This window comes from Ambystoma mexicanum, chromosome 2q, assembly GCF_040938575.1.
Source record: "Ambystoma mexicanum isolate Mex_15411 chromosome 2q, UKY_AmexF1_1, whole genome shotgun sequence".
Lineage (NCBI taxonomy): Eukaryota > Metazoa > Chordata > Amphibia > Caudata > Ambystomatidae > Ambystoma > Ambystoma mexicanum.
Genome location: NC_090924.1, coordinates 1,320,656,288 through 1,320,683,872, shown reverse-complemented (window position 1 = coordinate 1,320,683,872; position 27,585 = coordinate 1,320,656,288). Strand labels below are relative to the sequence as shown.

Here is a 27,585-nt window from a genome sequence, read left to right as displayed (position 1 = left end):
ACCCAGGCCCCAGAAACCCTTCTGGACAATGGAAAGGGTCTTGAATTTAATCCTTGCAGCCACTGGGAGCCAATGAAGAGATTTCAGGGCTGGAGAGATACGATCTCAGGGTTTGAGGCCAAGGACAAGTCTTGCAGTGTTGTTCTGGATGAGCTGCGGATAGTGGTTGCAGGCAGATTTAGAAAGAGGCTGTTGCAATGGTCCAGCCTAGAGAGAACTAGAGCTCTGGAGACAGTGAGCTTCTGGGGAAGGAGAGAAAAGTAAGAATACCTCTGAGGAGGTGCAGGTGGTAGTTAGACTTTTTTGAGACATCAGAGATGTGTGGAGAAAAGGAAAGCATGGAGTCAAAGATGACCCAGATGTTCTTAGCCTCGCAAGTGGGAGCAGGGAGAAGGCCAACAGAGGCCATCCGGAGAGTGACAGGAAAGGAAAGTGCAGATGTGCCGATGAGGAGTATCTCTGTCTTACTGGCATTAAGGCAGAGGTCGTTGGCGGTGCACCACACCTGGATTGCAGACAGACAGTCAGTGATGAGAGAGGGAGAAGAGGTGGCAGAGGGGAGCCTGAAAACAGGTTGGGTGTCAACCTGCATAACAGTGAACGTTTGAGCAGAGAGCAGCAATGCAGTGGGCTAGCGGTGCCAGGTATTGGTTGAAGTGCCAAGGAGAGAGGTTAGAACCCTGAGGAACACCACAAGTAGAAAGTGAGGTAGAGGAAAGGAAGGACCCAAGTTGGACCTTGGAGGGTCGGTTGGAAAGGAAGGTGGTCAGCCAGGCCAGGGCCTGATCGGTGATACCAAGGTTATCACCGAGGCAATTGAGCAGGATGACATGGTTGACCGTGTCAAAGGCAGAAGAAAGATCAAGTAGGATGAGGACAGATGGGATATTTAAATCAAGGTTGGAGAGCAGATCTTCACAGATGCTCAGGCGAGCACTTTTCGTGCTTCTGGCAGTTCTGGGAGGAGGAGGAGAGGACAAGAGGGTGGATAGGATGTCCTGGATTTTTTAGATGAAATGAAAGGCAAGGGCCATGGCCTGGGAGGTGACAGGAGAGGTAGAGACTGCTGCAGGGTTGGCCAGCTCCTTGCAGATTTTAAAGAGTTTGGCAGAATTGTTAGATGCCACAAAGACGCAGGCTTGGATATGGGCTCTCTTCTTAATGCGGACAAGGAGCCGGTAGTGCCTTTGGAGCAGGCCAGTTTGTCAGAGGATGCACAAGAAGCCCGACATTTCCTCTCAACCACCCTACACTTGCGTTTAAGGGTAACTATGTCAAAGTCATGCCAAGAGTTGCACTTGGTTTTGGGCTTCCAGCGGATATTCAAGACAGGGGCAAGAACATCAATAGTATCAGAGATAGAAGAGTAGAGCATGGAAAGGGTTGTGTCAGGATGTCAGTCAGCCAGAGGAGGAGGAGGGGGAGAGAAAGTGGTAGTGAAAGCCTCAACTGACACACGCTTCATGGGTCGGATGACCAAGAAGGTAGGTGGCAGTGTTGGAGTTGGCTTGGCCTGAGGGTAGAGAGGGAGAGATAGGAGGAAAGGAGAGAGTGATCACTACAGGAGAGATGAGTGGTCAGAGGGATAGAGAGGGGAAGGTCTGGAGAGATCACAGCATCCAGAGTGTGCCTAGCAGAGTGAGTCTGGCAAGAGGGGAGAATAGAAAGAGAGAGAGAGAGTCACAGAGGTCGCGGAAGAGTCCAGAGGAGGGACGTGAAGCATCCAGATGGATGTTGAAGTCTCCAAGAAGGAGGAGATGAGTGGTCGAGGCCAGGAGGGAGGAGGTGAGGTCCACCCACTCAGAGAGGAAGGAGGTGATTTGACTAAGGGGCTGATAGATAGTAGCCACTGTAAGAGAGTAGCCAGGAGAGAGAGAGAAAGCCTGCAGACAAGGCATTTGAAAGAGGGGTAGGCCTGCATAGGCATGACAGAGGCAGGAATCTACTCCTAGAAGATTAAGTCTACACCCCCTCCAGAACGGTTGGATCTGGGCACCAGAGAGGATTGGTAGCTATCGGGGAGAAGAGTGTCAAGGCTTGTGACAGAGCTGGCCGTGAACCTTGTCTTGGTGAGACCGTGGTCATCTAGGTCAAGTTCTTCCAGGAGACGGCAGATGTCAGAAGAGTGTTTGACAGCTGTGTGAGAGTTGAGAATGGCAATATGGAGAAGTTTGCCATCCTTGAAGGACTTCCGGGGAGGGGTACAAAACAGAGGTATGCCAGTGGGGGTGTAGAAGGAGCTTGAGGGGGGACAAAAGAGGAAGGAGGAGAGGACAAGGTAGCCAAGGAGGATGGCAGTGGTGGAGGCAAGGAAGCTGAAGAAGGGAGAGACGGGACAGCAGGAAAAGAAAGGAAATTGATGAGGCATGGGAAGCGTCTATCAAAGAGGAGAAGGTTGGCCTGCGGGCCTTGGACCATGACCGTGTCATTAAAGTAGACATTAATGATTACCTTAGAGGAGTGGAAGGGGTCCAGGAGTGCCTCCCACTGGGTGTCACCATTAATAGGTGAGGAAGAGAAGGGAGAGAGAACAGAGACCATATGGGGAGTCCAAAGGTCTGGCAAAGGAACGACAAAGAGGATGTCGGTGAGGGTCTGTCTGGAGGAAGCGCTGGAGTAGGTGTCAGTGATAGGGAGACCAGGGTTAGAGGCCAAAATATCCTTTTTGAACTTCTTCCTACCAGACTTAGTGAGAAGGGTAGAATAGTCAATGAAGAAACCTTTTGAAAAAATAGGAGAGACAGAGAGTGCCATAGGTGTTGTGGAGGAGGGGGAAGAAAAGAGAGAGTAGCGGAGGGGGGTTGGGGCGGGGACAGGATGGGGGAAAGGCAGGATGGGGGTAGCACAGGGTAGCCACTGGGTGCAGCCAAGGTCAAAAAGCAGCAACTAGTACTAATAGCTAACTTTAAAATAGCAGCAAATGGTACTAATAGCTAACTTTAAAATAGTAGCACATGGTACAAACAACTAACTTTAAAATAGCAGCAAATGGTACAAAGAGCTAACGTAAATAGCAGCAAATGATATTGAGCCATCTGAGCCTCCGCCGGCCGCTTCTTGGTCTGTGTTTCCTACTTTCTCTGTTCTGGAGGTGACTACTGCTGTTACTAAGCTCAAGTCATCATCCCCTCTTGATCCTATTCCTCTTCATCTTATTAATGATATCCTTCCTCACATTGCTCATTTGTTGACAGAAGCAGTTAATACATCCCTCTCTGCAGGAGTGATCCTGGCCTCCCTTAAACTGGCCACTGTTATCCCACTGTTAAAGAAACCCTTGTTGGATCCACTGATCCCTTCTAACTTCCATCCTATCTCTCTTTTACCATTCCCGAAGAAACGTATTGAATCCCTGGTCTGTCGACTACTCTCCACTTTTCTTGAGGAATACTCTTTCTTTCACCCCTCACAATCGGGGTTTCGCCCAGGACGTGGGACCGGGAGTGTCTGGGTCTCTGTCATGGACGGCTTGGCGCAGACTCATGACGGTGGCAGCATCAGTGCTCTGATTCTATTGGACCCGTCACCCGCCTTTGACATCATCGATCATGGAGTCCTGCTAGGTCGCCTGGCAGGTGCCGGCCTCTCGGGCACCGTCCTTGATTGGTTCACTTCCTTCCCCTCCAACCGTCAAATTCTATCACTCCCTCCTTTTTTTCCTGCGGCTATGGCTAGATCATGTGGGGTTCTTAAGGGCCTGCCGTCTCCTTGGTCATTTTTAAAGTCTACGTCCAGCCTTTGACCAAACTGATATCCTCTCACAACTTCCTCTGTTATTCCTACACCGACGACACGCAGATACTGGTTTGTCTGGATCTCTCCAGCCCTGAGTCAGCTGTCAGATTTTGTGCCTGTCTAGAGGCCTTGGGAGAATGGAAAGCTAATACTCTTTGGACACCAGCTTTCTGGCCTACCTCCCTGGGCCCCTTTCCTCAGCCAGTCTCAGTGGTCAAGGACCTTGGGGTTAAACTCACTGTGTCCTTGTCCATGGAGTCACAAGTCAGCTCTGTGTGCCAGCGGGGCCATTTTCAGCGGAGGCTCTTGTGTTGGGTCATCCCCTATATCCCAGAGCATCTCTGTGTCTTTGTAATTTCTGCTCTGGTTACATCCTCATTGTACTATTGCAAGACTCTATACTTTGGCCAACCTGCTTATAACCTGCAAGTCCCCCAGAATGCTGCTGCCCAATTGGTGACTTCTACTCCTCGTGGCTGTCACATCTCCCCTGTTCTCCGCAAACTCCATTAGCTGCCGGTGGCCAAACATATTCAATTCAAGACCTTTTGCCTGGTCCACTGAGCTTTCTAAGGTTAGGGGTTGAAATACCTCATGGCAAACTTCTCGCCCTACATCCCAAGCCATGCTCTGCGGTCAGCTAAAGCTTGCTTGCTGACTGTTCCATCGGTCAGGTATAGCTGCATTGGTGGCTGTGCTTTCTTAATGGCTGCGGCTGTTCTCTGGCATTCTCTACCTCTTTCTCTCAGAGCTACCCCGATTCCTCTGGCTTTTCGCAAAGCTCTGAAAATGTTTATTTTCTAGTCTATCTCTTTCACTGCTCTGTAGGGAGCACCAAGACGCCCTCAGGCCAATGCTGCGCTTTACAAAATCTATTCCATTCCATCTATTCCATTCCATTCCATACCTTTGATTTTAAAAGAAATAGTGTGTACCATCTCCTCCCGGAATAAGAACGGATTTAAAAAGTTCTTTGTTAGAACCACAGTTTAGCACTCTCATCAGCTACTACCTGGTTTTCAGTCATGCCAGGCCTTCTACTTCAGCAACTTGCCACATAGGTTTACTCGCCTGCCCGTCTAATACTTCACAAAAGAACAAAGTGTGCTTCAGTGGTAACTTCCAACTAAGAACAACAACTTCACAAGGTTTAGTTAGCATCACCCTTTAAACCATTTTCGGTGAAACAAGGACCCAAATTAGTGCTCTTTAGGATTCATCTGTAACTATGCTTCTCTCCCTCTGGATAATCTTCTTCAGAAGGGCAGCCTTGTTGCCACCTTTCTTTCCCCTCTACACCAACAATCAAATAGTGACCAGAAAGTGGTCTTACACTATTTCTGTCTTGGCTTTGGCAATGTGTGTTTATATTATCTAGTGATCTGTATTACAACTCTTGGGGTTCCCATTATTCCCCTCTTGCCTTGATAGGTTATTTGATATGATACATTATTTATAACATGCTTAATACCTAGAGGTTTCTAAGCGCGGACCCGGGGATCAAACCTGTGGTACTCCATGTCGTCTTGCTAATAAGGCGAGCATGTTGCCCCTGAGCTATCCTCCCGAGACCTTGAGCAATGGTTGTTTTATTGGTATTGCTGGTTTTTTTAATACTCTTGGTATTGTTTGTATGCTTTTGTTTGGACTAAAGCTTCGCCACAGGGTTTTTGGCCCTTCCACCAACTCACATGCTTGCTTGCACAGTCACTTTGCTTTAATAAGTAAAACATTTGCTGGTTTTGTATGGTTCGGTAGTCACAATTGTAATCACTGCTTCTCTCAGTCACACGCGAGTGAAACTGTCTGCCGTGGATAGTGTCAGATTGCCCTGGAGTCACTTGCAAGCTGTGAACTCACAAGGTAAGTCGCTCGATCTAGCACCGCTTGGTGTTCGCAGATCTTCTGTCATTGTGGCTCCTCGCGGTCTGGCAAACAGCCTCGTCTGGTTCACCTCCGCTCACGCCACTTGAAATTGGAGCCTCCTCCGCTCAAGAGAGGCTCAGGTGCAACCCAGCCACCTAAAGCCTTTAACGAGGGTACACTTCCCTCGCTACTTCCTCTTCCTGCTGCGCAACCTCTGCACAACGAGTCTTCAATGGGCAAGCGTCCCGTTATTACGCTTCCCACTGTGCAACCTCTGCAACAGGAATAGCTCGAGGCAAAGGCCCTCTCAGGACTTGACACCGCTCTTGGCTGCACAATGGTCCCAGTGTTTTCTCTCACGCCAGCTTCACTTTCCTCTGCATCCCGCACTGCTTTCTCCTCTCCTGCTGCTCCTGCTGTTCATGTTCTCCCTCTTCCTGCACCTGAGGGGGCTTTTTATGCCTCTCAGTCTCCCTCAGGTGTAAGTCATTTACACTAATTAGATGACCGCTCCCACAGCAATATTCCTCTGCATCCCTTTTCCTCGTCCCAGTACTGAAGGAATTATGGACTTGAAGTCCCTGCCAACCAAGTTAGTTTTCCTAACTTCTTCTACCTTACAATAAGACATTCCAAGATTGGGGTTTCAGGGAAAATAATCAAAGGAAGTTTCTCTGTCCTCCTGGCCTGTTCACACCCCATGTGATCCTCCCGCAGAACACCACCCCCAGGGTTGGGATCAGGAAGCCTCTGCTTTCCACTGGTCACATGAGAAGGGTCCCAGGTAAAGATTCTGGGGGGAATCACTACTGATTCATCATACTATATGGACATCCATTGCTGCTGTAAAATCCTTTAGCAGATTCTTCTTGTCGCCTACAAGGAATCACTCCCCATACTCTGTTACATCCTGCACCAACCTCATCTCCTCTCTCCATTTTTACTGTCACAAACTATCCAGGACTATCAGTTTTTACCCTTCTCCCCTGACCACACATCATTCTTTCGTCTCTCACTGTGAAAGGCTTAAAAATCCCTGATCTCACTAGCCTCCTTTCCCTCCCACCCCTCAGTACCTTCTCTCTATTATCCCACATTCTCATCCCTCATTCACTTAGATTTTTTCCACACGTCCCATCCTCTGCTCTGCCAACCCTTCCTGTGTGTCCACAGACCCCTTCGTACCCCAGAATGTTAAAGGACTGACAATGCTTAACTGCACCTCCCTATCCCCTTTTTTTATCATGTTGCTTTCATGAGATGGCCACTGTCAAACCCCTCTTAAATACCTATATGGCTGAGCCCAACAACCCAAAAACCATACCAACCACTCGGACAGACCTGGTATACTCTCCTGCCAGGTACTATCACACATAGGTATTTTCTTGAGGTTGGCATTTGTCTGAGTATCCTCTCTTTTATCCTTTTGAAATCTTTAGGATGACATCCTTGCTTTACCACATTCTCATAGTTCTTTCAACCCTTTGTACTCTCCAGGATGTATTTGCGTGATTTATCAAATCTGTATCACGTATAATGCCACTGGTATTCCCTTGTGTTCTTCGGAATATCTTTGCATGATTTACAAAGTTTGTATCAAATATAGTACCACTTGCATCCCGGTGTGCTCTTTGGGATATGCCTGAATGGGTTTGCAGCTGCTCTAGCTTCCTTAATGGCTTTGCCACCAGCCCAACCCTTTCCCTACCTTTGGGAATCGTCTGGGTGGTCTCCAGTCTTATCAGGTGGCAGAGCAGAGTTTGTCTGCTGCAGCTGCGTTTGGAATTCGCTTTCCTGCGGTTCCACAGCTCCGGATTGTGTCTTCGGCTGCCTGTGTCTTAGTTTGCGGTCTGCCTTCGGCGGTTGGCTTCCTTTCTCCCTGCCTCTGGCCAGATCTGCCTTGCTTGGTCCTCTCCCTCCTTGCTACATGCCTCTGCGTCTCAGCTCTTAGCCTTTGTATTCTATGCCATAGAACAGGCATCTTGTTCCTTGCTCCTCCAGGGCAGATTCCATTGACCATTGAGTCCTTCTTCCCTTTTTATGATTGGGATTGCTTCTTGACAACTGTACCGTGTGTGTTGGTTCCACAGTGGGATTTTGCCTCCTTCATCTCAGTAATCCTTTGCATTAAGCTAGGGTGAGTCTCCCTCTTCTTCATCCCATTCGTGTGAATTATACATTTCACTCCACTGTAACATACAAATGTATGGGGACCAGAATGGTCAGAATAGAAGATAAGGAAAGTGGGGACTGAGTTGGGTGAAGGGAAGTAGAGAACAGAAGTGAAGGAGGGGAATACCGCGTTCTCCCAAGTGGATTGTCACTGGTCCCAAGAGGTGTTTCCCTCCCCATGCAATCCACCTGCTGAGTACCACCCTAGAGTGACTATCGGGTAGCGGCCTCACCTCCCTGGCCTCATGGGAAACAGCTTGAGATTTGGCACAACATACATAGACTACTTCTGCACTGTTACCACTGTTCCAGTAGTATTTCATATAAGAAGTGAAATGTTTCACTTCTTTTGCATTATGTTAATTGGGTACTTCAGTGATGACACAGGGAGGCCAGGCAGGGGTAGGTATATTCTTTACTTACATACAAGTTTCTAGGATATTACGTAGCAGGTAAGTACAAAAGGATCTTCAAGTACAGAAAGACATAGGAGACATCCACCGGCACCCACTCAATCCAGCAGCCCACTTCCACTGCCCCCCAAGGAACACACACACACACACACACACACAAATACTCTCCCAACATTCCACAGGCAAGCTTTCTACAAGCATTCCACAGCACCAAGGGTCACATCACAGGAACAGGGGAGAAAGCAAGACATAACACATCACCCGCCGTAAAACCAACAAGAGTAAGGGAACGGAACAGAGAAACAAAAGTACAATCTCATAAAACCAACCATCTCCAAGTGACCCATGACAGGTCCAATATTCAGTCACTATAAAACTTGCTCAGAACATAGAAACCTGCCACTCAAATCATCTCAAGCGTCAAGTGGGCTAACACACTGGGAAAATCCTTCCCAGTCCTCTCAGCCAAACTTTGGAATTCTCTCCCCCTGACCTTGAGACAAGAACAAAACAATACAAGATTCCGACAACAACTACAAACCTTTCTTTTTAAGTAATGCTCCCTTTGAAATGACCCAACTTTCCTGACTTCTGTCCCGTCTTTCTGTATGTCTTTTGGTGTTGATGTTACCTGGAGCCCCAATCAATGCCTGCGGGCCTTCAGCACCATATTTAAATAAATAAATAAATAAAATCCCCTCAACCGTCCTACCAATGAAATGCTAGAAAAACATTACAACCCAAAACATGTCACCATCCTCACTGTTGACCAAACAGCAGGAACTCACACAGGGGACCGGCCCCACACCCGTCAGAACGACTGCCGACTACCCACCTCAACCAAACAAAACCACTTTATCACCTAACCAAACCAACACTGAGGTTGCTCGACAGACAAGCAACACTACACCACTGCAAATAGATTGCACACGAAAATGCACCACCAGTGCCCCAACAAGGAGCACCCCAACCACAAGAACAACACATGGGTTGAGACCACCACATCCAAGGTGTGGTAGCGACACCCCCACAAAAGGTACTGGGGTCCCCCCAACACACAATGGCAAAGCAAACTTGAGCAAATGGCAAAAAAAAACATGTGAGTGTGGGGTCCACCTCCACAGAAACAAACTAATGAGGTAAACCACACTCAACAACATTTCTCCAGCCACAACCATGAACGCAAATGGCACGGGCACATAATACCTCCCAAAAGTGCTGTGGTGTGCCATATGCCGGCAGCTAGCAGGCCAGGTGGCTGGCACCACCCTGCCACACAAAATACAAACAAAACTGTCTAACCCCAGAAGGTGGTTTGCCAGGCCACCCAGTGAGCACAACACACACCACATACACATGTAACCCCCCGTAAGTCCATGCCCTATTCTCACGTTCATATTCTGACAGACCTGTGGAGGAAAAAGTTAAATCAACAGGCAAGAACAAATCAAATTTCAACTTCATTAAACTAACAGAGGCAACATCTTTACCAAAATACACCAGACACGTCCCAGATCCACCACAATCCACAATGTACCAATGGACAACTTGCATCCAAACAGGCTTCACTTCACATAACACTGTTGATCAATATTCACGGTTCAGCATGGACAGCTCCCTGAAAAATGACATAAAGCCCTGATCTAGCTCATGGAGAATTGCCATATATTGACATCTTGGATCAACCAGGTCAACCCCACAACCAAGGCAAAAACCCAACAGCTCTTCCCAGCGAACAGTCAATTCCTGCTTCCCAGAGGTACTTTTTTGTGTGAAAATGTAGATTTTGGGCAGTAATGGGTTAATGACAGCACATTGTTCAACCTTCCCCATTTGCAAAATGTTCTCCATGTGTGTTTGCATCATTTTTGTGTGAGTTTTGCGTCCGTTTTATATATTAGGGTAGCGTTCCGGCCCGTTCCAGGTAGTTTTTCGTGTGAAAATGTAGATTTTGGGCAGTAATGGGTTAATGACAGTACATTGTTCAACCTTCCCCATTTCCAAAATGTTCTTCATGTGTGTTTGCATAATTTTCAGGTGAGTTTTGCTGCCGCTTTATATATTAGGGTAGCGTTCCGGCCCGTTCCGGGTACTTTTTCATGTGAAAATTTAGATTTTGGGCAGTAATGGGTTAATTACAGCACATTGTTCAAACTTCCCCATTTCCAAAATGTTCTTCATGTGTGTTTGCATCATGTTCAGGTGGGTTTTGCTACCGTTTCATATATTAGGGTAGCGTTCCGGCCTGTTCCGGGTACTTTTTCGTGTGAAAATGTAGATTTTGGGGAGTAATGGGTTAATGACAGCACATTGTTCAACCTTCCCCATTACCAAAAGGTTCTTCATGTGTGTTTACATCATTTTCAGGTGAGTTTTGCTGCCATTTTATATATTAGGGTAGTGTTCCGGCCTGTTCCGGGTGCTTTTTCGTGTGAAAATGTAGATTTTGGGCAGTAATGGGTTAATAACAGCACATTGTTCAACCTTCCCCATTTCCAAAATGTTCTTCATGTGTGTTTGCATCATTTTCAGGTGAGTTTTGCTGCCGTTTTATATATTAGGGTAGCGTTGCGGCCCGTTCCGGGTGCTTTTTCGTGTGAAAATGTAGATTTTGGGCAGTAATGGGTTGATAACAGCACATTGTTCAACCTTCCCCATTTCCAAAATGTTCTTCATGTGTGTTTGCATCATTTTCAGGTGAGTTTTACTGCCGTTTTATATATTAGGGTAGCGTTACGGCCCATTCCGGGTACTTTTTGGTGTGAAAATGTAGATTTTGGGCAGTAATGGGTTAATTACAGTACATTGTTCAACCTTCCACATTTCCAAAATGTTCTTCATGTGTGTTTGCATCAAGTTCAGGTGAGTTTTACTGCCGTTTTATAGATTAGGGTAGCGTTCCGGCCCGTTCCGGGTACTTTTTCGTGTGAAAATGTAGATTTTGGGCAGTAATGGGTTAGTGACAGCACATTGTTCAACCTTCCCCATTACCAGAAGTTTCTTCATGTGTGTTTGCATCATTTTCAGGTGAGTTTTGCTGCCATTTTATATATTAGGGTAGTGTTCCAGCCTGTTCCGGGTGCTTTTTCGTGTGAAAATGTAGATTTTGGGCAGTAATGGGTTAATAACAGCACATTGTTCAACCTTCCCCATTTCCAAAATGTTCTTCATGTGTGTTTGCATCATTTTCAGGTGAGTTTTGCTGCCGTTTTATATATCAGGGTAGCGTTCCGAGTACTTTTTCGTGTACAAATATAGATTTTGGGCAGTAATGGGTTAATGACAGCACATTGTTCGACCTTCCCCATTTCCAAAATGTTCTCCATGTGTGTTTGCATCATTTTCAGGTGAGTTTTGCTGCCGTTTTATATGTTAGGGTAGCGTTCCGGCCCGTTCCGGGTACTTTTTCATGTGAAAATGTATATTTTGGGCAGTAATGGGTTAATGACAGCACATTGTTCAACCTTCCCCATTTCTGAAATGTTCTTTATGTGTGTTTGCATCATTTTCAGGTGAGTTTTGCTGCCGCTTTATATATTAGGCTAGTGTTCCGGGCCGTTCTGGATACTTTTTTGTGTGAAAATGTAGATTCTGGGCAGTAATGGGTAAATGACAGCACATTGTTCAACCTTCCCCATTTCTGAAATGTTCTTCATGTGTGTTTGCATCATGTTCAGGTGAGTTTGCTACCGTTTCATATATAAGGGTAGCGTTCCGGCCTGTTCCGGGTACTGTTTCGTGTGAAAATGTATATTTTGGGCAGTAATGGGTTAATGACAGCACATTGTTCAACCTTCCTCATTTCCAAAATGTTCTTCATGTGTGTTTGCATCATTTTCAGGTGAGTTTTGCTGCCGTTTTATATATTAGGGTAGCGTTCCGGCCCGTTCCGGGTACTTTTTGGTGTGAAAATGTAGATTATGGGCAGTAATGGGTTAATGACAGCACATTGTTCAACCTTTTCCATTTCCAAAATGTTCTTCATGTGTGTTTGCATAATTTTCAGGTGAGTTTTGCTGCCGTTTTGTATATTAGGGTAGCGTTCCGGTCCGTTCCGGGTACTTTTTGGTTTGAAAATGTAGATTTTGGGCAGTAATGGGTTAATCACAGCACATTGTTCAGCCTTCCTCATTTCCAAAATATTCTTCATGTGTGTTTGCATCATTTTCAGGTGAGTTTTGCTGCCGTTTTATATATTAGGGTAGCGTTCCGGCCCGTTCCGGGTACTTTTTCATGTGAAAATGTATATTTTGGGCAGTAATGGGTTAATGACAGCACATTGTTCAACCTTCCCCATTTCCAAAATGTTCTTCATGTGTGTTTGCATCATTTTCAGGTGAGTTTTGCTGCCGTTTTATAATATTAGGGTAGCGTTCCGGCCCGTTCCGCATACTTTTTGGTGTGAAAATGTAGATTCTGGGCAGTAATGGGTTAATCACAGTACATTGTTCAACCTTTCCCATTTCCAAAATGTTCTTCATGTGTGTTTGCATCATTTTCAGGTGAGTTTTTCTGCCGTTTAATGTATTAGGGTAGCGTTCCGGCCCGTTCCGGGTACTTTTTCGTGTGAAAATGTAGATTTTGGGAAGTAATGGGTTAATGACAGCACATTGTTCAACCTTCCCCATTTCCAAAATGTTCTTCATGTGTGTTTGCATCATTTTCAGGTGAGTTTTGCTGCTGTTTTATATATTAGGGTAGCGTTCCGGCCCGTTCCGGATACTTTTTCGTGGGAAAATGTGGATTTAGGGCAATAATGGGTTAATGACAGCACTTTGTTCAACCTTCCCCATTTCCAAAATGTTCTTCATGTGTGTTTGCATCATTTTCAGGTGAGTTTTGCTGCCATTTTATATATTAGATTTGCATACCGGCACGTTCCGGGTACTTTTTCATGTGAAAATGTAGATTTTGGGAAGTAATGGGTTAATGACAGCACATTGTTCAACCTTCCCCATTTCCAAAATGTTCTTCATGTCTGTTTGCATCATTTTCAGGTGAGTTTTGCTGCTGTTTTATATATTAGGGTAGCGTTCCGGATACTTTTTCGTGGGAAAATGTGGATTTAGGGCAATAATGGGTTAATGACAGCACTTTGTTCAACCTTCCCCATTTCCAAAATGTTCTTCATGTGTGTTTGCATCATTTTCAGGTGAGTTTTGCTGCCATTTTATATATTAGACTTGCATACCGGCACGTTCCGGGTACTTTTTCATGTGAAAATGTATATTTTGGGCAGTAATGGGATAATGACAGCACATTGTTCAACCTTCCCCATTTCCAAAATGTTCTTCATGTGTGTTTGCATCATTTTCAGGTGAGTTTTGCTGCCGTTGCCGTTTTATATATTAGGGTAGTGTTCCGGCCCGTTCTAGGTACTTTTTGGTTTGAAAATGTAGATTTTGGGCAGTAATGGGTTAATGACAGCACATTGTTCAACCATCCCAATTTCCAAAATGTTCTTCATGTGTGTTTGCATCATTTTCAGGTGAGTTTTGCTGCCGTTTTATATATTAGGGTAGCGTTCCGGCCCGTTCAGGGTACTTTTTGGTATGAAAATGTAGATTCTGGGCAGTAATGGGTTAATCACAGCACATTTTTTAACCTTTCCCATTTCCAAAATGTTCTTCATGTGTGTTTGCATCATTTTCAGGTGAGTTTTGCTGCCGTTTAATATATTAGGGTAGCGTTCCGGCTCGTTCCGGGTACTTTTTTGTGTGAAAATGTAGATTTTGGGCAGTAATGGGTTAATGACAGCACATTGTTCAACCTTCCCCATTTCCAAAATGTTCTTCATGTGTGTTTGCATCATTTTCAGGTGAGTTTTGCTGCCATTTTATAAATTAGGGTAGCCTTCCGGCCCGTTCCGGGTACTTTTTGGTGTGAAAATGTAGATTCTGGGCAGTAATGGGTTAATCACAGCACATTGTTCAACCTTCCCCATTTCCAAAATGTTCTTCATGTGTGTTTACATCATTTTCAGGTGAGTTTTGCTGCCGTTTTATATATTAGGGTAGCGTTCCGGCCCGTTCTGGGTACTTTTTGGTGTGAAAATGTAGATTTTGGGCAGTAATGGGTTAATGACAGCACATTGTTCAACCTTCCCCACTTCCAAAATTTTCTTCATGTGTGTTTGCATCATTTTCAGGTGAGTTTTGCTGCCGTTTTATATATTAGGGTAGCGTTCCGGCCCGTTCCGGGTACTTTTTGGTGTGAGAATGTAGATTTTGGGCAGTAATGGGTTAATGACAGCACATTGTTCAACCTTCCCCACTTCCAAAATGTTCTTCATGTGTGTTTGCATCATTTTCAGGTGAGTTTTGCTGCTGTTTTATATATTAGGGTAGCGTTCTGGCCCGTTCCGGGTACTTTTTGGTGTGAAAATGTAGGTTATGGGCAGTAATGGGTTTAATGACAGCACATTGTTCAACCTTCCCCACTTCCAAAATGTTCTTCCTGTGTGTTTGCATCATTTTCAGGTGAGTTTTGCTGCCGTTTTATATATTAGGGTAGCGTTCTGGCCCGTTCCGTGTACTTTTTCGTGTGAAAATGTAGATTCTGGGCAGTAATGGGTTAATCACAGCACATTGTTCAACCTTCCCCATTTCCAAAATGTTTTTCACGTGTGTTTGCATCTTTTTCAGGTGAGTTTTGCTGCCTTTTTATATATTAGGGAAGCGTACCGGCCTGTTCCGGGTTTTACACCGTTCCCATAATGCTCGTCTCGCCATAGAATTCCGAATGCACAGACATCCTAAGAAAATGATATAGGATTCAGCCTTCTATGATAACCCTCCCCCCCAAAAAATGGTTACAGGCATTGGTTAAATAATACGCAACTTGAGGTGGTGGTGTCTGCCCAATGTGTACACAGGTTGTGTGTTTGAAAGTGTAACTCCAGCAGAGAACATATGCATACATGCCAACCCTCCCAATTTAGGTGGGAGACTCCCGATTTTTAAGGGAAAAATATCGCTATTTTTCACGGTCTCCCACCTAAAATAACTGTAGCCCCAATGCATTCATATGGGGAAATATGCGTCTCCCGATTTCCCTGTGGAAATCTCCCTCCCAGGTGCGTCTGAATGTTGGCAAGTATGCATATGTTGCAGTCTGCAACTAATTCCGAGTTGAGGAATCAGAGAGCAATATATGAAAATGCAATGTCTGAACGTGTTCAAACGGACTCCATAGCAGGTGGCAAGAGTCCTTCACGCTGATCAGTTAGCAGCGGTCAACAAGACACTGACCGTCCGTCTGGAATGCACACGTTCTACACATACAACCAAAACACTTGCAGCGTGGGAGCTTCGGAGACAAAGAGAAAGGACGAGTGTCGTCGATACACTTTGAAGTGGCGGCCATCTTTGAACGGAATGCGTGATTTTGTTACCAAAAAGCACCTTGTTTTTATTTCCGATTATAGTTAACTTTTGGAAGCTACACTATTTTAAGTTAATTGTATATTTTACGTATATATTTAGCCTCTTGTCAATCAAGTCAACAATTGTAACTAAATGAGCTTACGAAGCCTTATTTCCTTATGTATGTTTTCTCATAGTGTCATGACCATACTATTTTCCAAGACGGCCGACGAGAATTTGCTGCCAGAAGTTCCACTACGTGTCCTCTTTCTTCTTCCATGGCTGTCAGAAGGCGGTGACGATTTGGCCCTCCGGCGTGTTTCTTCACCAGCGATGGGAGGGGAGGGAACGTCACCAGTTCTTTGTGACGTTGCACTGCTAGACCCGTGCGTCTCCGGCGCCGAACTCCGCGCGCGGGCACGTTGAGTGCTATATAGGTCCAGCAGGTGAAGCAGCTGTGCCCGGGTGCGCATCTCTCTGAGCCCAGGGCAGCAGTGTAACCTGCCACCCAGCGCTGCCCGAGGGGGATAGAACAGATGGAGACCGACCGAGACGGCGAGCAGATGAGACCGCTGCTGACGGCGGTGAGAGCGGGGAGGGAGCGGGATGCGTGCGCCTCTGCTCAAAGTGGAACTGTTAAACCAAGTGCTAAACTGACCAATGTGGCCGGGTCCGAGGGGGTGACGGCCTCCTTCAGAGATGCTCATGTCCAGCTGTCCCCTGCCACCAACCCACACGCTTTCCTAGCTTGGAATTCGATTCCCCAACCCCAGTGTTCCTTCTTTGCCCAGGCAGTCTAGCTGGCTTTCCAGGCATATGTGCCAGTATGGCACATTCTCCTCTGCTACTATGCCCACAGTTTCCCAGCACGTGGAGCATAGTTTCAGGACAGTCCCCGCCACAGTGCGTGGCCAAACCTCATAGACTGTGAAACAATGAGCTGTCGGTAGGAACGTGCTGTTTGTAGTGAGCTATATCTGGGGCTTAAAGTTCCAGGAGACCCACCCACTTCTGCTTAAGTGGCAGGGGTAATCTTCCCTCCTGTGGCTTATGTTTTTAAAAGGAGCCAACTTTGGAACCCATGCCTCCCCTTTTATTTACTGAGTTGGTGAAAACTGTTCTGTCTTTCGCCCTAGATGATGTGTTTAGTTTAATTTGTAGCCTGGTTTGGGATCGGTTTGTTAAAGGGGGACGTGGAACTAACATGTACTCATTTTTATTCTAGGAACCATTGGGCATTAAATCTTATATGAACATACTGGGTCCTTTCTAAGTATATCTCATATTGTATGTATATGAATGAATCAAGTCGGCACACAATTTAAAAACTCCACTGACTTGATTACATGCAATTTGAGAGATACCTAGTAGGGACCCTCTTGTTCATATATAATGTGTGTTGTCGCCACACGAGTGTGCAGGGGGTGCAAAGAAATCGGGTAACAGAGAATTATTATTATTTTTTGGTATAAACCAGAGCTATGAGAGCACGTTGACTGACCGGATTCAGAATTTCTGCCAGTTGTTGAGACATGGTATTGACTCACTGCTGAATTGGGGTGTAGCTTTCAGTGTTTCACAATGTCTTACTGTATCATGTACTCTGGGCGCACGGGTGAGGTTCTGTGCACAGGAAGCCACCGAGCTCTACAAAGCACTTTAATGCAAGCGCTTCTCCTCATACACGCATTTTGACTGCTTTGCATCCGCCCACAGCACCGTGCGTCGTGGCAAGCTCGCCCACACGGCTTACATGGACAGTGGTTTAGTGGAAGAAAGAATGGCACTCACTCGATCCCCGGGCCATATTTTTCTTTCACTAATGGCTTGGTACACGTTTTACATCCATTTGTTTTGAGGCACAGTTTACGTTATCGGCTCACTCATTTATGAATAAGGCAGTATAGCCACAAACTAGGATAACGGATGTCCTTGTATTTACATAGCATGTACATTTCATGGTACCTTGTACGTTGCGGCGCACTTGTATTAACGCACTGCTTTCCGATCACCTACGCATGTTTCGCTAAACCTTGGCCGTGAATTCATTTTCCTTGATCCTCCAGTTTTTGTTTTATTTATAATTTTCATACCTCTTCCATGTAAACTCCACACTGAGTCCGATTACTACTTCCCACCCACATTCCAAAAACCATACGTGGCGAAATCCCATTAAAATTTCCCCCCCCCCCCCCCCCCCATGTGATCTCATTCTGATAAACAGGTTAACGTTTTATTTATATAAACCACAGAAACTGTCGTAAAGTTTTGGAAACACAAAGATCAGTCCATTTGGAGCAAATAAATGGGGGCGGTCCCAGCCACATCAGTAAAGATAGATATACATTTCCAGGATGCCCTGTGTTATTAGCTGTCTGTGCCACCCCCTCCCCCTTATCATACTTAACATTTCCTCCAATGCCATATTACCCTTTTTTTAGTTTCCAACACATTACCTGTAGATAGTACCAGGGCTGCACTGTTGCCCCAGCCACCCGGTGTGGAGCTGGTGGCAGAGCTGCATCACTTGTCTAATCATCCCCGCATCCCCTCCCAAAACCAGGGCCAACGGAAGGTGTTTTGGCTATCTGCACCACCACTGATCTTGCCAGGTCAATTACTGCCTGTGCTAATGTAAGCACTTTGACAACAACCAGTGGCTTCTTATCCCTGGGTTGGCTCTTCCTTTTGGTCGTTTAGGCCTTTTTGGGGGAGCCTCACTCGACGGGGCTGTGTCGGTTCTGGGGGGGCGGACACATTTGTGCTGGAACTACCCAGGGCTGTTCAGGTGGCTCCTGCTCGCCTCGCAACATCTTTTGCCCAATCCTTTCACCTACTGCACATCTTCTCTTGGGATAGCACCCATATCTCTCATTCATCAAGCTCTTCGTTCTCACTGGGGTTGTTTGAAACCACCTGACACCTGTCCTGTGATCCTTCGACCAACATTGCCCGAACAAACCGAAATAAATTGCCGTCAGCTGCCCTTCCCCGAGCTGCTGGAGCTCGATAACCACCCCTTACGGAATATCCTTCAATGCGCCCTGAAGCACTTCTCCTTTAGCCTTGCCAACTGCAGACCTTACCACAAATCATCTGATCCTCCTCAGTATTCCCAATGAACTGTTATGTGCTGCTTCCCCTCTATGGTAGCTGGTACCTGTGTTTAGTGCAAGTAACATCAGTGTTGAACATGCTCTGGGTGGGCCTTAGTATCATGGAGTAGGGGAGTGCCTGCTCTACAAACATAACATTGGTAACATAACTAATGCGCCTTTATGTCCGGAAACAGATTGCCAATGGCGGCGGACAGGAAAGGTTTAAATACTACCTATACCCGCATAGGGCATCCTTAACCCATACTTGCATCACTCTAAACATTTGAACTTATTCGATTTGCAGCAATTTTCTATTGACTCGTGCAAGTTTAGTTTATTATTTGTAACACGCACCTAACCCTGAGGTAGCTGGGCACTTGAACATGTGACATAGTTACAGATGCATACATATAAGATCATTGGCCAACAGTCACTTGGATATTAGTACAGGTAAGTGTATGGAAATGCCGGCGGTTACAGTTTGGTCAGCAGTGCAGGAAAGAAAGAAGAACGTTGATCCAGTGCGAAGTGTGTTGAGGTACATAGATTTCAGTAGGGGAGGATTGTGGATGAAACCTGGGGCCTGTTGGTGTTTCTTCTCTGAGAGCAAATTCTTCACTTCTGCTCTGAAGACCAGAAGGAAGGTTCGGCTCTGATCGTGAGAAGGAGAGTTCCAGCATTTGGCAGCCAGAACTGGGAAACAAGAAGGTGGCGTCCTACCACATACCTTTTTTCTCTTTACATATATTTTGTCAAGGTTATTTTATTCTTTCATGCTTTAAATTGCGGCAGTAAAATTCTGCTTTGTGTGCACTAGAGAACAAATAGAAGAACAATAATTACTGAATTCACATAGCTTTTTAATATCTTGGCTAGTGTAAGTGATGCAGTTGGAGCCCAAGTTGTTGCTTGACAGAGGTTTTCAATTAGTGGTGCATTCTTATTCAATTCTTTTCTTGTCTAGATTGTAAAATGAAACATATAAAATACTTTGCATAATGGGCAAACCAACATAACCATATACACCTCCAACTAGAGATTCCTAGGTTTAAACGCTCCACCGCGGGAGGATCCAGCTTTCCTGTCAAAGCTGCTCACTGCTGGAACAAATTACCACTTGAACTCAGAACGGAACAACCGTACCCGAAATTCAGGCACAAGATAATCAACTGGCTGCATGCCAATGACACATAACTTTCACCTAGCCTCCTACTTAGCCACGAACCACCCTTTGCCTGGACACCCCAAGACATGCCCCGCCTCTGGGTACATGCTTGTACATATCTGCGTTTTGCTGCTGTTTTATATGCATATGATTGTATATAGTCTCATATATATATATATATATATCTACGTTCTTTTTGCCACTGTGTTGTACATATTCATGCCAAACACTGTAACAAGCTTAAGTTTTCATGTAAACTGTTGCGCCCGGCTACCCTTGGGTTTGGCGCGCATTAACAAATAAACAAAACCTACAATAAAAAATAAATGAAAGACAGAGTTTTTCCCCTGGTTATCTTGCTTAGGTAGTTCAAAGAATGGTTCTAACACAGTGGTAATTGCGATATTTCGGTTTTATTTGTACTGGTGATCAGTTGTTTTATCATTCAGTTGGTTATGCATTTGATACATTTAGGGATAACTGTGTCCCTGGTTTGTCAGCCGACATGTCTTTCGACCCGTGGGTCTTTATCAAGGCTATTGTGTACAGTCTGCCTCACTGGAGCCGCATCGCAACTGCAGGCAGTCCAGCTCAACAAGGCCCAACAGGAGCCACTGTCTCAACAAGACAGCCACCCATCACCACGGACCAGGAACCAACAGGGGGCTACAGACTGTACACAATAGCCTTGATAAAGAGCTATTTTTGCAATTCAATTCACATATCGGGTCTGTTATTTGGACAGATGGTAGTCCATGTGATGTGCTTAAATGTTTCAGGTTACTACAGTGTTTGTCCTTGCCCTGAAGTACATAAGATTATTGCTTCCGTTCTTAAAGGAACCGAATTAACCCCATAGTTAAGTTAATTGGGACCTCTGTATGAAACCGTTGGCTGAAGGGCTGTTGGCCTCTGTCAGCGGAGTATGTTTGCCATGGTGCTGCCCAGCCCTACAGATGAGGGGTGTATCGGCCACTTTACGCCCCAAAATTGAGCAAATATTGCAGAAAAATATAGGGGGTAAAAACACTCCCAACAAAAAATAGGAAATGATGTAGAATCTTGTGCCTCTGCTTTTACCCTCACAGCTCCATGCGTCTGTTTGGACCAGTAGTACCACAGGAAGGAAACTATTTTAAATGCCTAATTGTAAGAATTAAATAAATCTTTATTTTTGTGCATGAATAATTAGGTGCAAAGAAATAAATATTACATTTTTTTGTTGTTGTGAAAACCTAATTTTACTTGCTAATAGAATACTCTAATTGGGAATTGGACATATATTTTTACCTGCTAATAAAATCATTTTACTCCCAACTTAAAAAAAAAAAGGGGGGAGTAAAATACTCCCGCTCTTATATCTTCTCTGGAGCACTGTTGCTGCCATCTGCGTTTCATTTCTGCCACCATGCCAGTAGACCTTTTTTATTGAGCGCTTTAACATTGGAAATTTGGCAGTTCCATTGCAGATGTCGGTAATGGATGTTGGAAGTCCCAACATTCCAGTCTTTATCCTTTCTTTCCTCGTTTGACATTGTGTCTAATGTTCTAATAGCAATGTCCCCCTGCCTCAGGACGTTAACCTGATGGTAATATCCTTTGGCTCTTATTGCTAAAGTATTATGCATTACCATTGTGTTGTCCCCTCCGCCCACCCCACCAGCCCCCAGATGGCTCATGATTGCTGCTTTTTCTAGACTGCAACGCCGTGTTTTTTTGATTTTGAAGGACATGGAAAAATGATTGTCTTTGGAAGGTAGTAGGAGGATTTGTATTTGAAAGATGCTTGTGTTAAACCACCATTATTCTTTCAGCCTCTGACTAGACAGTTGGATGTAAGGTGGGTTAGGGAATGGTTTGTTGCCACAGCGTAGACCGTACACTGTTCTGCTGTGGATCACAGGCCAGGATAATGGATGCATGATTTGCTAATTCATAGTGAGGCGTCTCACTAACATCTGAACATTATTATCGTGCATGAAATGTTGGCTTGTGGTATGTTTCTTCGTACCTTGGGCAAGTACGATACGATCATTGTCGATGGAACGTGATCGTGCTACAGCTTATATGAAACCTTTGCCCTTTCAATCCCAGCCCTAAATATCCTCTTGGAAGGAACCCTGTTCGTTTTATTTGAAGGGCAGTTTTGTTTTTTTTGTTTGGATTGCCGAGAACCATTTTCCAACCCTCCTGTCCTAATTACGTCTACCCTTTTTGCCACTTTAAGGCAGTCTTTAAAATATCAGTCTCTTTTGCTGATGAAAGTCCTTTTTCTCTCAAGCCTGTGAATTCATAGGTAGGAGATTGTGTTCATAGGTAGGAGATTGTGTTTGGTGTTAGCACAGCTTGATGCAGTTATGAGGACCAGTGTTTTTGGACTACACCCAGACATTCACAGTCTAGAGGGGGGGGGGGTTCTTGGGTTCTTTGGCATGATCACGTGTCTGGTCGGGATATAAATGGTTAAAATGCTTTGAGCCAGGCAACTTTGTGAGTTAAATGGTGGAAGTATTGGGGGGGGGGCACCTTGAGTCAGTTACATGGGTGACCAATAAGTCTGCTTCCCTAATAGAGGTGTGATTGGTGTATGTGGATTAAAAAAAAAACCTTTTACAAAAATAAGACCATCGCCCTAAAGGTTTTACCGTGCACTTACGGGGGGTGGGATAATTTTGCTCTTGTCACTACTTGGGTAGTTATTTTCCCCTCTATGGTACTAAAATCGAACCATCTGGATGGGTCACTAACTGGCACAAACACAACTGGCAACCGATGACTCCTTTTTCAAAAAGGCATTGCAATCTTCTTGTTTTGTCCAATAGTTTAACTCATGAGTCTGTTACAAACTTCTGGTGCTTAGATTTCACTCGGATCCCTTTTGTTGTCCATGGTGACCATCAATAATAGTTACTCCTAAAAGCAAGGCTTCTTCGCAGCATCCATAATTCGGGCACAGTATTAGTTGATGGAGGAACTGAAATTTGCAAGTTGTTCTGTTAGGTGCCCAATAATCCATAAATCTTGCAGGAACGGGTGCTGTTGCGAGTGAACTGCATCACCATAAATCTTGCAGGAACGGGTGCTGTTGCGAGTGAACTGCATCACCATAAATCTTGCAGGAACGGGTGCTGTTGCGACGAACTGCATCAGAAAAAGTGGCTACATATCAAGTTAAGAATTGGCAAGTTATGATTGATATTTCTAATGGCGCCATCAGTTTTGTAAATGTCTAAATACCACTCAAGGGCTGTTTCAAATATAACCATAACCCTATTTATGCAAACATTTGACAAGAAAATAACGGAGCTAGGATTTGATGGGTATTGAGGTATAGGAGACCCATGGACAATTATCACCAAACTAACAATTGAGACAAAAAATAGATCATGCACAAGATGACATGTGTAACTTCACTCTTAGGATCGAGCCGGGGACATGGAGAGGGTAAGGAGTTGGTGCACCGGCAGTTATTAACTTGGGAGCAATTCCAACATTGTGGCATTCTTACATTTAGATTCCCATTTGTAGAGTGGCCTTCCAACATCTACTAGATGCCGTGCCAAAGATGTTAAATGTCTTATTAAAGGATTTATCAAATTTGGCTGAAGGAAAAAATAGCTTTCTCCATTCCAAACCTCACTTGGGCCTGGTTTCGCGACTACGAGCATATTGGCATTTGCTTAAAGAATATATGAATTTACAAAGATATAGAATTCTTATCTTTATTCCTTCAATGGTTTTTTTTACTCTGCTTTTGACAGCTAATCGAGGTAAATTCTGTGCAATTGGGGCATTCAGAGGTTTTGTCAAAATGATTGACTAACAGTGTATGAACATAGCATGGTGTTAAAGAATTCTTGGTGAAGTTACCCATGTTCTGCCCACAGAGCCCTTTGCTGTTAAATGTACATTTTGTGGATGTTTTTCAAACACTTGGATACTTGGCCGGTCAGATGGCACAGTGAGCCAAGCGCTCGCCCCCGATATCTGTGCACAGCCTGCTTTGGCAGGTTCGGCCTTTCATCCTTTCCGAGGTCAGAAATTGAGTACCGCTCCGTGGGATAATAAGGTCTTGATTATGTCTGCCATGTTTTTTAGCTTCTGTACAGCAAGATGGCTCACACTGATTTCTCCTTTCTATCCAGGAGACAGTGGAAGGTTGCTTTGAGAACTATTTATGCTAGGGAAGTCTGCAGTGGCTGGTAAGAGTGAAAGTGACCCTAATGGACCATTCCGCGGCATAGTCTAGGGCCTGGCTTTCGGCAATGGGCTTCCCTCTTTGTAGCGCTTGAGACCATACTTGTAGCTGTTGCTATCCTAGTTCAGAGTTTCACTTCTTCTCTTTTCCTCACTTCCTTGTTTTCTCTCCTGCCGGGTCTCTCAGGGCTCCGCCCTGTCTCCTTCACTTTTTAACATCTTATATTCAGCCACTTGTGTCCTCAGCAGCTCCTTTCGGCATCAGATGCTACTCTTATGCCGATGATACTCCGATCCTGATCCGCCTAGATCTTGAGCAGGCTGCAATGTTGTCTTGCCTCTTTCAGTGTCTTGCTGCCGTGGGAGATTGGATGACTCACAACTGGCTGAAACTCAACGGGGACAAGACTGAGGTTCTGGTGGTGGGTGCCCCAACCCGTTACGTAACTCGGTGTCTTCTTTCTGGGCGCCTTCACTTGGTGTCTCCCCGTTCCAGTCACGACTGTTTAAACATTTTTATTTTTTAAAGAGCCTTGAGGTTATGGTCTCCTCCATGGATCATTAGGTCGCAGCTGTGTGCAAGTTGGGGCATTTCCATTTAGAGATCTTGCGGAAAGTGCTCCCCTCCCCCCCCTTTAAACTTCTCCAACTCTGGCCCCCATTCTGGCTGCCCTTGTTCTTAGTTGCCTGGACTAGTGTAACACGCTCGATCTTGCCCAGTCCAAAGGTTTAGTCCAGCGCCTTCAAAATCTTGCAGGTAGAGTTGTCACTGGGTCCCCGTATGGAGTTTGTATTATTCCAGTCATACGGGCATTGCATTAGATGCCTATCATATTAAATTCAAATCTCTTCGTTTGGTTCACCATACTCTACAGGATCACAGGGCGGAATACAAACCAATTTGTTCACTACTTTCCAAATCCAGAGCTCCATTCACGTCCTGCTCTGTGTGCCTTCTTTTTTGACACACTGCAGTGTGCGGCCAGGCCTTTTCTGTGGCAGTGGCGCAACTTTGGAACACCCTAGCTCCTCCATCTAGAAATCTTACCAACCATATGCAATTTAGCGACCTTTCGAAGACTCTTTTGTTTTGGGCCATAGTGTGTCGCTTGCCCTGTGATATTCCAGCGCCAAGATACCTCAGGGTGAACGTGCGTTTCATAAGCATTGATAACATAAACGAGTGAGTTGAAGAAACTGCTGCCCTTAACCAGCTCCAAAATTAGGATTGTATAAACTGGAGCTACAAGCAGTTACCAGTCACCAGGAGCTACCACTGTGGAAAGAGGAGCTAGTACATAGCCTTATGTAAATCAAACTTCCACATAAAAAGAGAAAATGATAATTTGTATCCATTATTTGTTATGCTTTAAATGTCAGATGTTTCGGAATGTTTATTTATAGACTGTCCCAAATGCAAAGTTACATTCACGTAGTTTTTGTTTGTTCTGCTTCAGTTGGCCTGGGAAGTAGCTCCTGGTAACTTGTTTTTAAGCTAACCAGGCTATGGGGAGGAGCTAAATACCGCCCAGCTCCCCTCCATGTCGAACCTTGCATTATTTATGGCATGCGTTTACCTCCTGCTCTGCAGCAGCTTTTTGAGTGTACAGGAACATTTATGTTGCACAGAATAATGTTGAAGTGCGTGCAAATTACTGAATCCAGTAAATCATGGGCTGGGCACAGCCTACTATCCCGTCACCCATGGGTGACCCATTCCTAGTCCTGCCCGGCTCAGGCTTGCAGCACGGCCCTTTGGCAGATGTTCAATCCCCTGAGACAAGTTTTCCGACGGCCTGAATCGCCATTCATCACTAAGCGTCCTGTTGTCTGCCCTGGCTTGAATGCGCGCATCATACAGGTGTTTCCTTCTAGCTTGTGCGGGCCAGCTGGCGCTGCCTTTCCTGTGACTTTTTCAAACGCACCGAAAATGGACATTTACACAACTATTGCAGGCCGTTCCAGATTTAGAGAACTCCTTTTGTAAGAACATGTTTTTTGTCTAACTGAAGAGACAGAGCTATTATTGCGTTTTGAGGGCAGGCACATTAAAGGGTTATGAATCCCAAACGAATGTCACGCTATCCCAGTGGAATGTATCGGTCTATATTGGTTTAGTGCGTCTCCTTCACTACAGCAGAAACCAACAGTTCTCCTCTCCATTTCTGCCGCGTCCCTGTGCCATACATGCCGAGACTCCAGATTTAGGCCACACTCGATTGTTCAATTAAAAATATTGGTATTTTTCACGTTCTCCCGCCTAACACAGCGCCGCTACATTCCTATGGGAACTTTAATTTCTCCAATTTTTCGTACGAAACTTTATACTCGATAGATTTGCTGTTCTGAATGGGTCAGTGGTGGCATTGCATGGCTACCCTGAAGGCTCACCAGACCGTGCTGCTTTTACATATGGCCCAGTAAGCTTAGTGAAAGCCAATCATCTAAAGATTCCCTCCCTACTACGCATCCGTGGGAGTGGTCCTTACTGTTGCATAAAGTGCTATACAAGCAAAGCCTGTGGTAATAAACAAAGCACTGTAACCTAACCCAAGGGTGTCACTGTCACTGCATACACCCCCCCCCTGACTATTCCTATCCACACCTGCCCTCCCACATAGGGAGCTCAGGCTTTATATCTTAGTATGGCAGAGTATGTTTAGGTATACTCCGATAACCTGCATGCATGCAAGCAAGTTATCACCCTGTCTTGCAGTGAAGTAAAATGTCTAGTATGACCTGAAACCAGCACGTACTATACTTTTTGACTAGTTGCAAGGCTTTTTCAATTCTACCATACTAGATTGACATGGCGTTCCGTTACATTCTTTCCACCCTACAGTCTATTCTTAGCTATGCAGCGGCTAGCTTAGACTTAACAACCCCTGAATGAGCATCCTGGAGTTGAACTGTGGTACAAAGTATAGAGATGCCGTGGCAAATACGCCACTAAACTTCCAGGATTGCTCAAGTGCACTCGGCTCTTAATGGGTCCAGTATTACATTGGAGAATTTTAAATTACTTTGCAATCTGCCGTGGAAACACTACACAATTACGACTGCACTTTTGCACTTGAAGACCCATCTGCCGCCTCCCTTTTGCAGCACTGTCTATCTAACCCAACAGACATGCTATCGCAATATGTTCTTCCCCCTCCGGCAGCCCTCCGTCACTGTTTGTGGCATCTATTTCCAGATTTCCCCATCCTGTCTTTCTTGCACCCCTTTTATTTTTTTCTTCTCTCCCGCCGACTTGGGTTGGGATACTCCAAGCTGTTGCACAGTACTCCACGAAGAAGCCTAGGCACTTATACTACACTGGTGTTTTGGTGCACTATAAAAGCAAATGAACATGTCTCCAACTCCCTCAGGGTTAGCCGCTTCTCGAAGCAACGAGCTGGGGGTAGATCTCTCTGCGGCAGGGGCCTCCCTCTGGAACAGCCTTCCTGCCTCCCTGAAACTTGAGGAGAACCATCTCCGGTTCCGGAAGCAACTCAAAACCTTCCTCTTCACTTCTGCTTTCTCTCTCCCATGCTAAATTCTTCACCTAAACTGCACTGATTCTGCAACTGGGC

General features: G+C 45.3%; 1 protein-coding gene across 4 annotated transcripts in view; it reads left to right on the top strand.

The window, feature by feature from the left end:
- Positions 1-15,900: 15,900 nt before the first annotated feature.
- Positions 15,901-27,585, top strand: part of SLC4A7 (solute carrier family 4 member 7) — a 1,353,206-nt gene continuing 1,341,521 nt past the window's right edge. For 2 of the 4 annotated variants that reach the window (XM_069648779.1, XM_069648777.1), the window contains exon 1: positions 15,901-16,134. In XM_069648779.1, the coding sequence (XP_069504880.1) occupies positions 16,087-16,134 (48 nt within the window). In that variant the 5' untranslated portion in view covers positions 15,901-16,086. The remainder of the gene's footprint in view (positions 16,135-27,585) is intronic. The other 2 variants (XM_069648778.1, XM_069648775.1) reach the window with 1 other exon arrangement.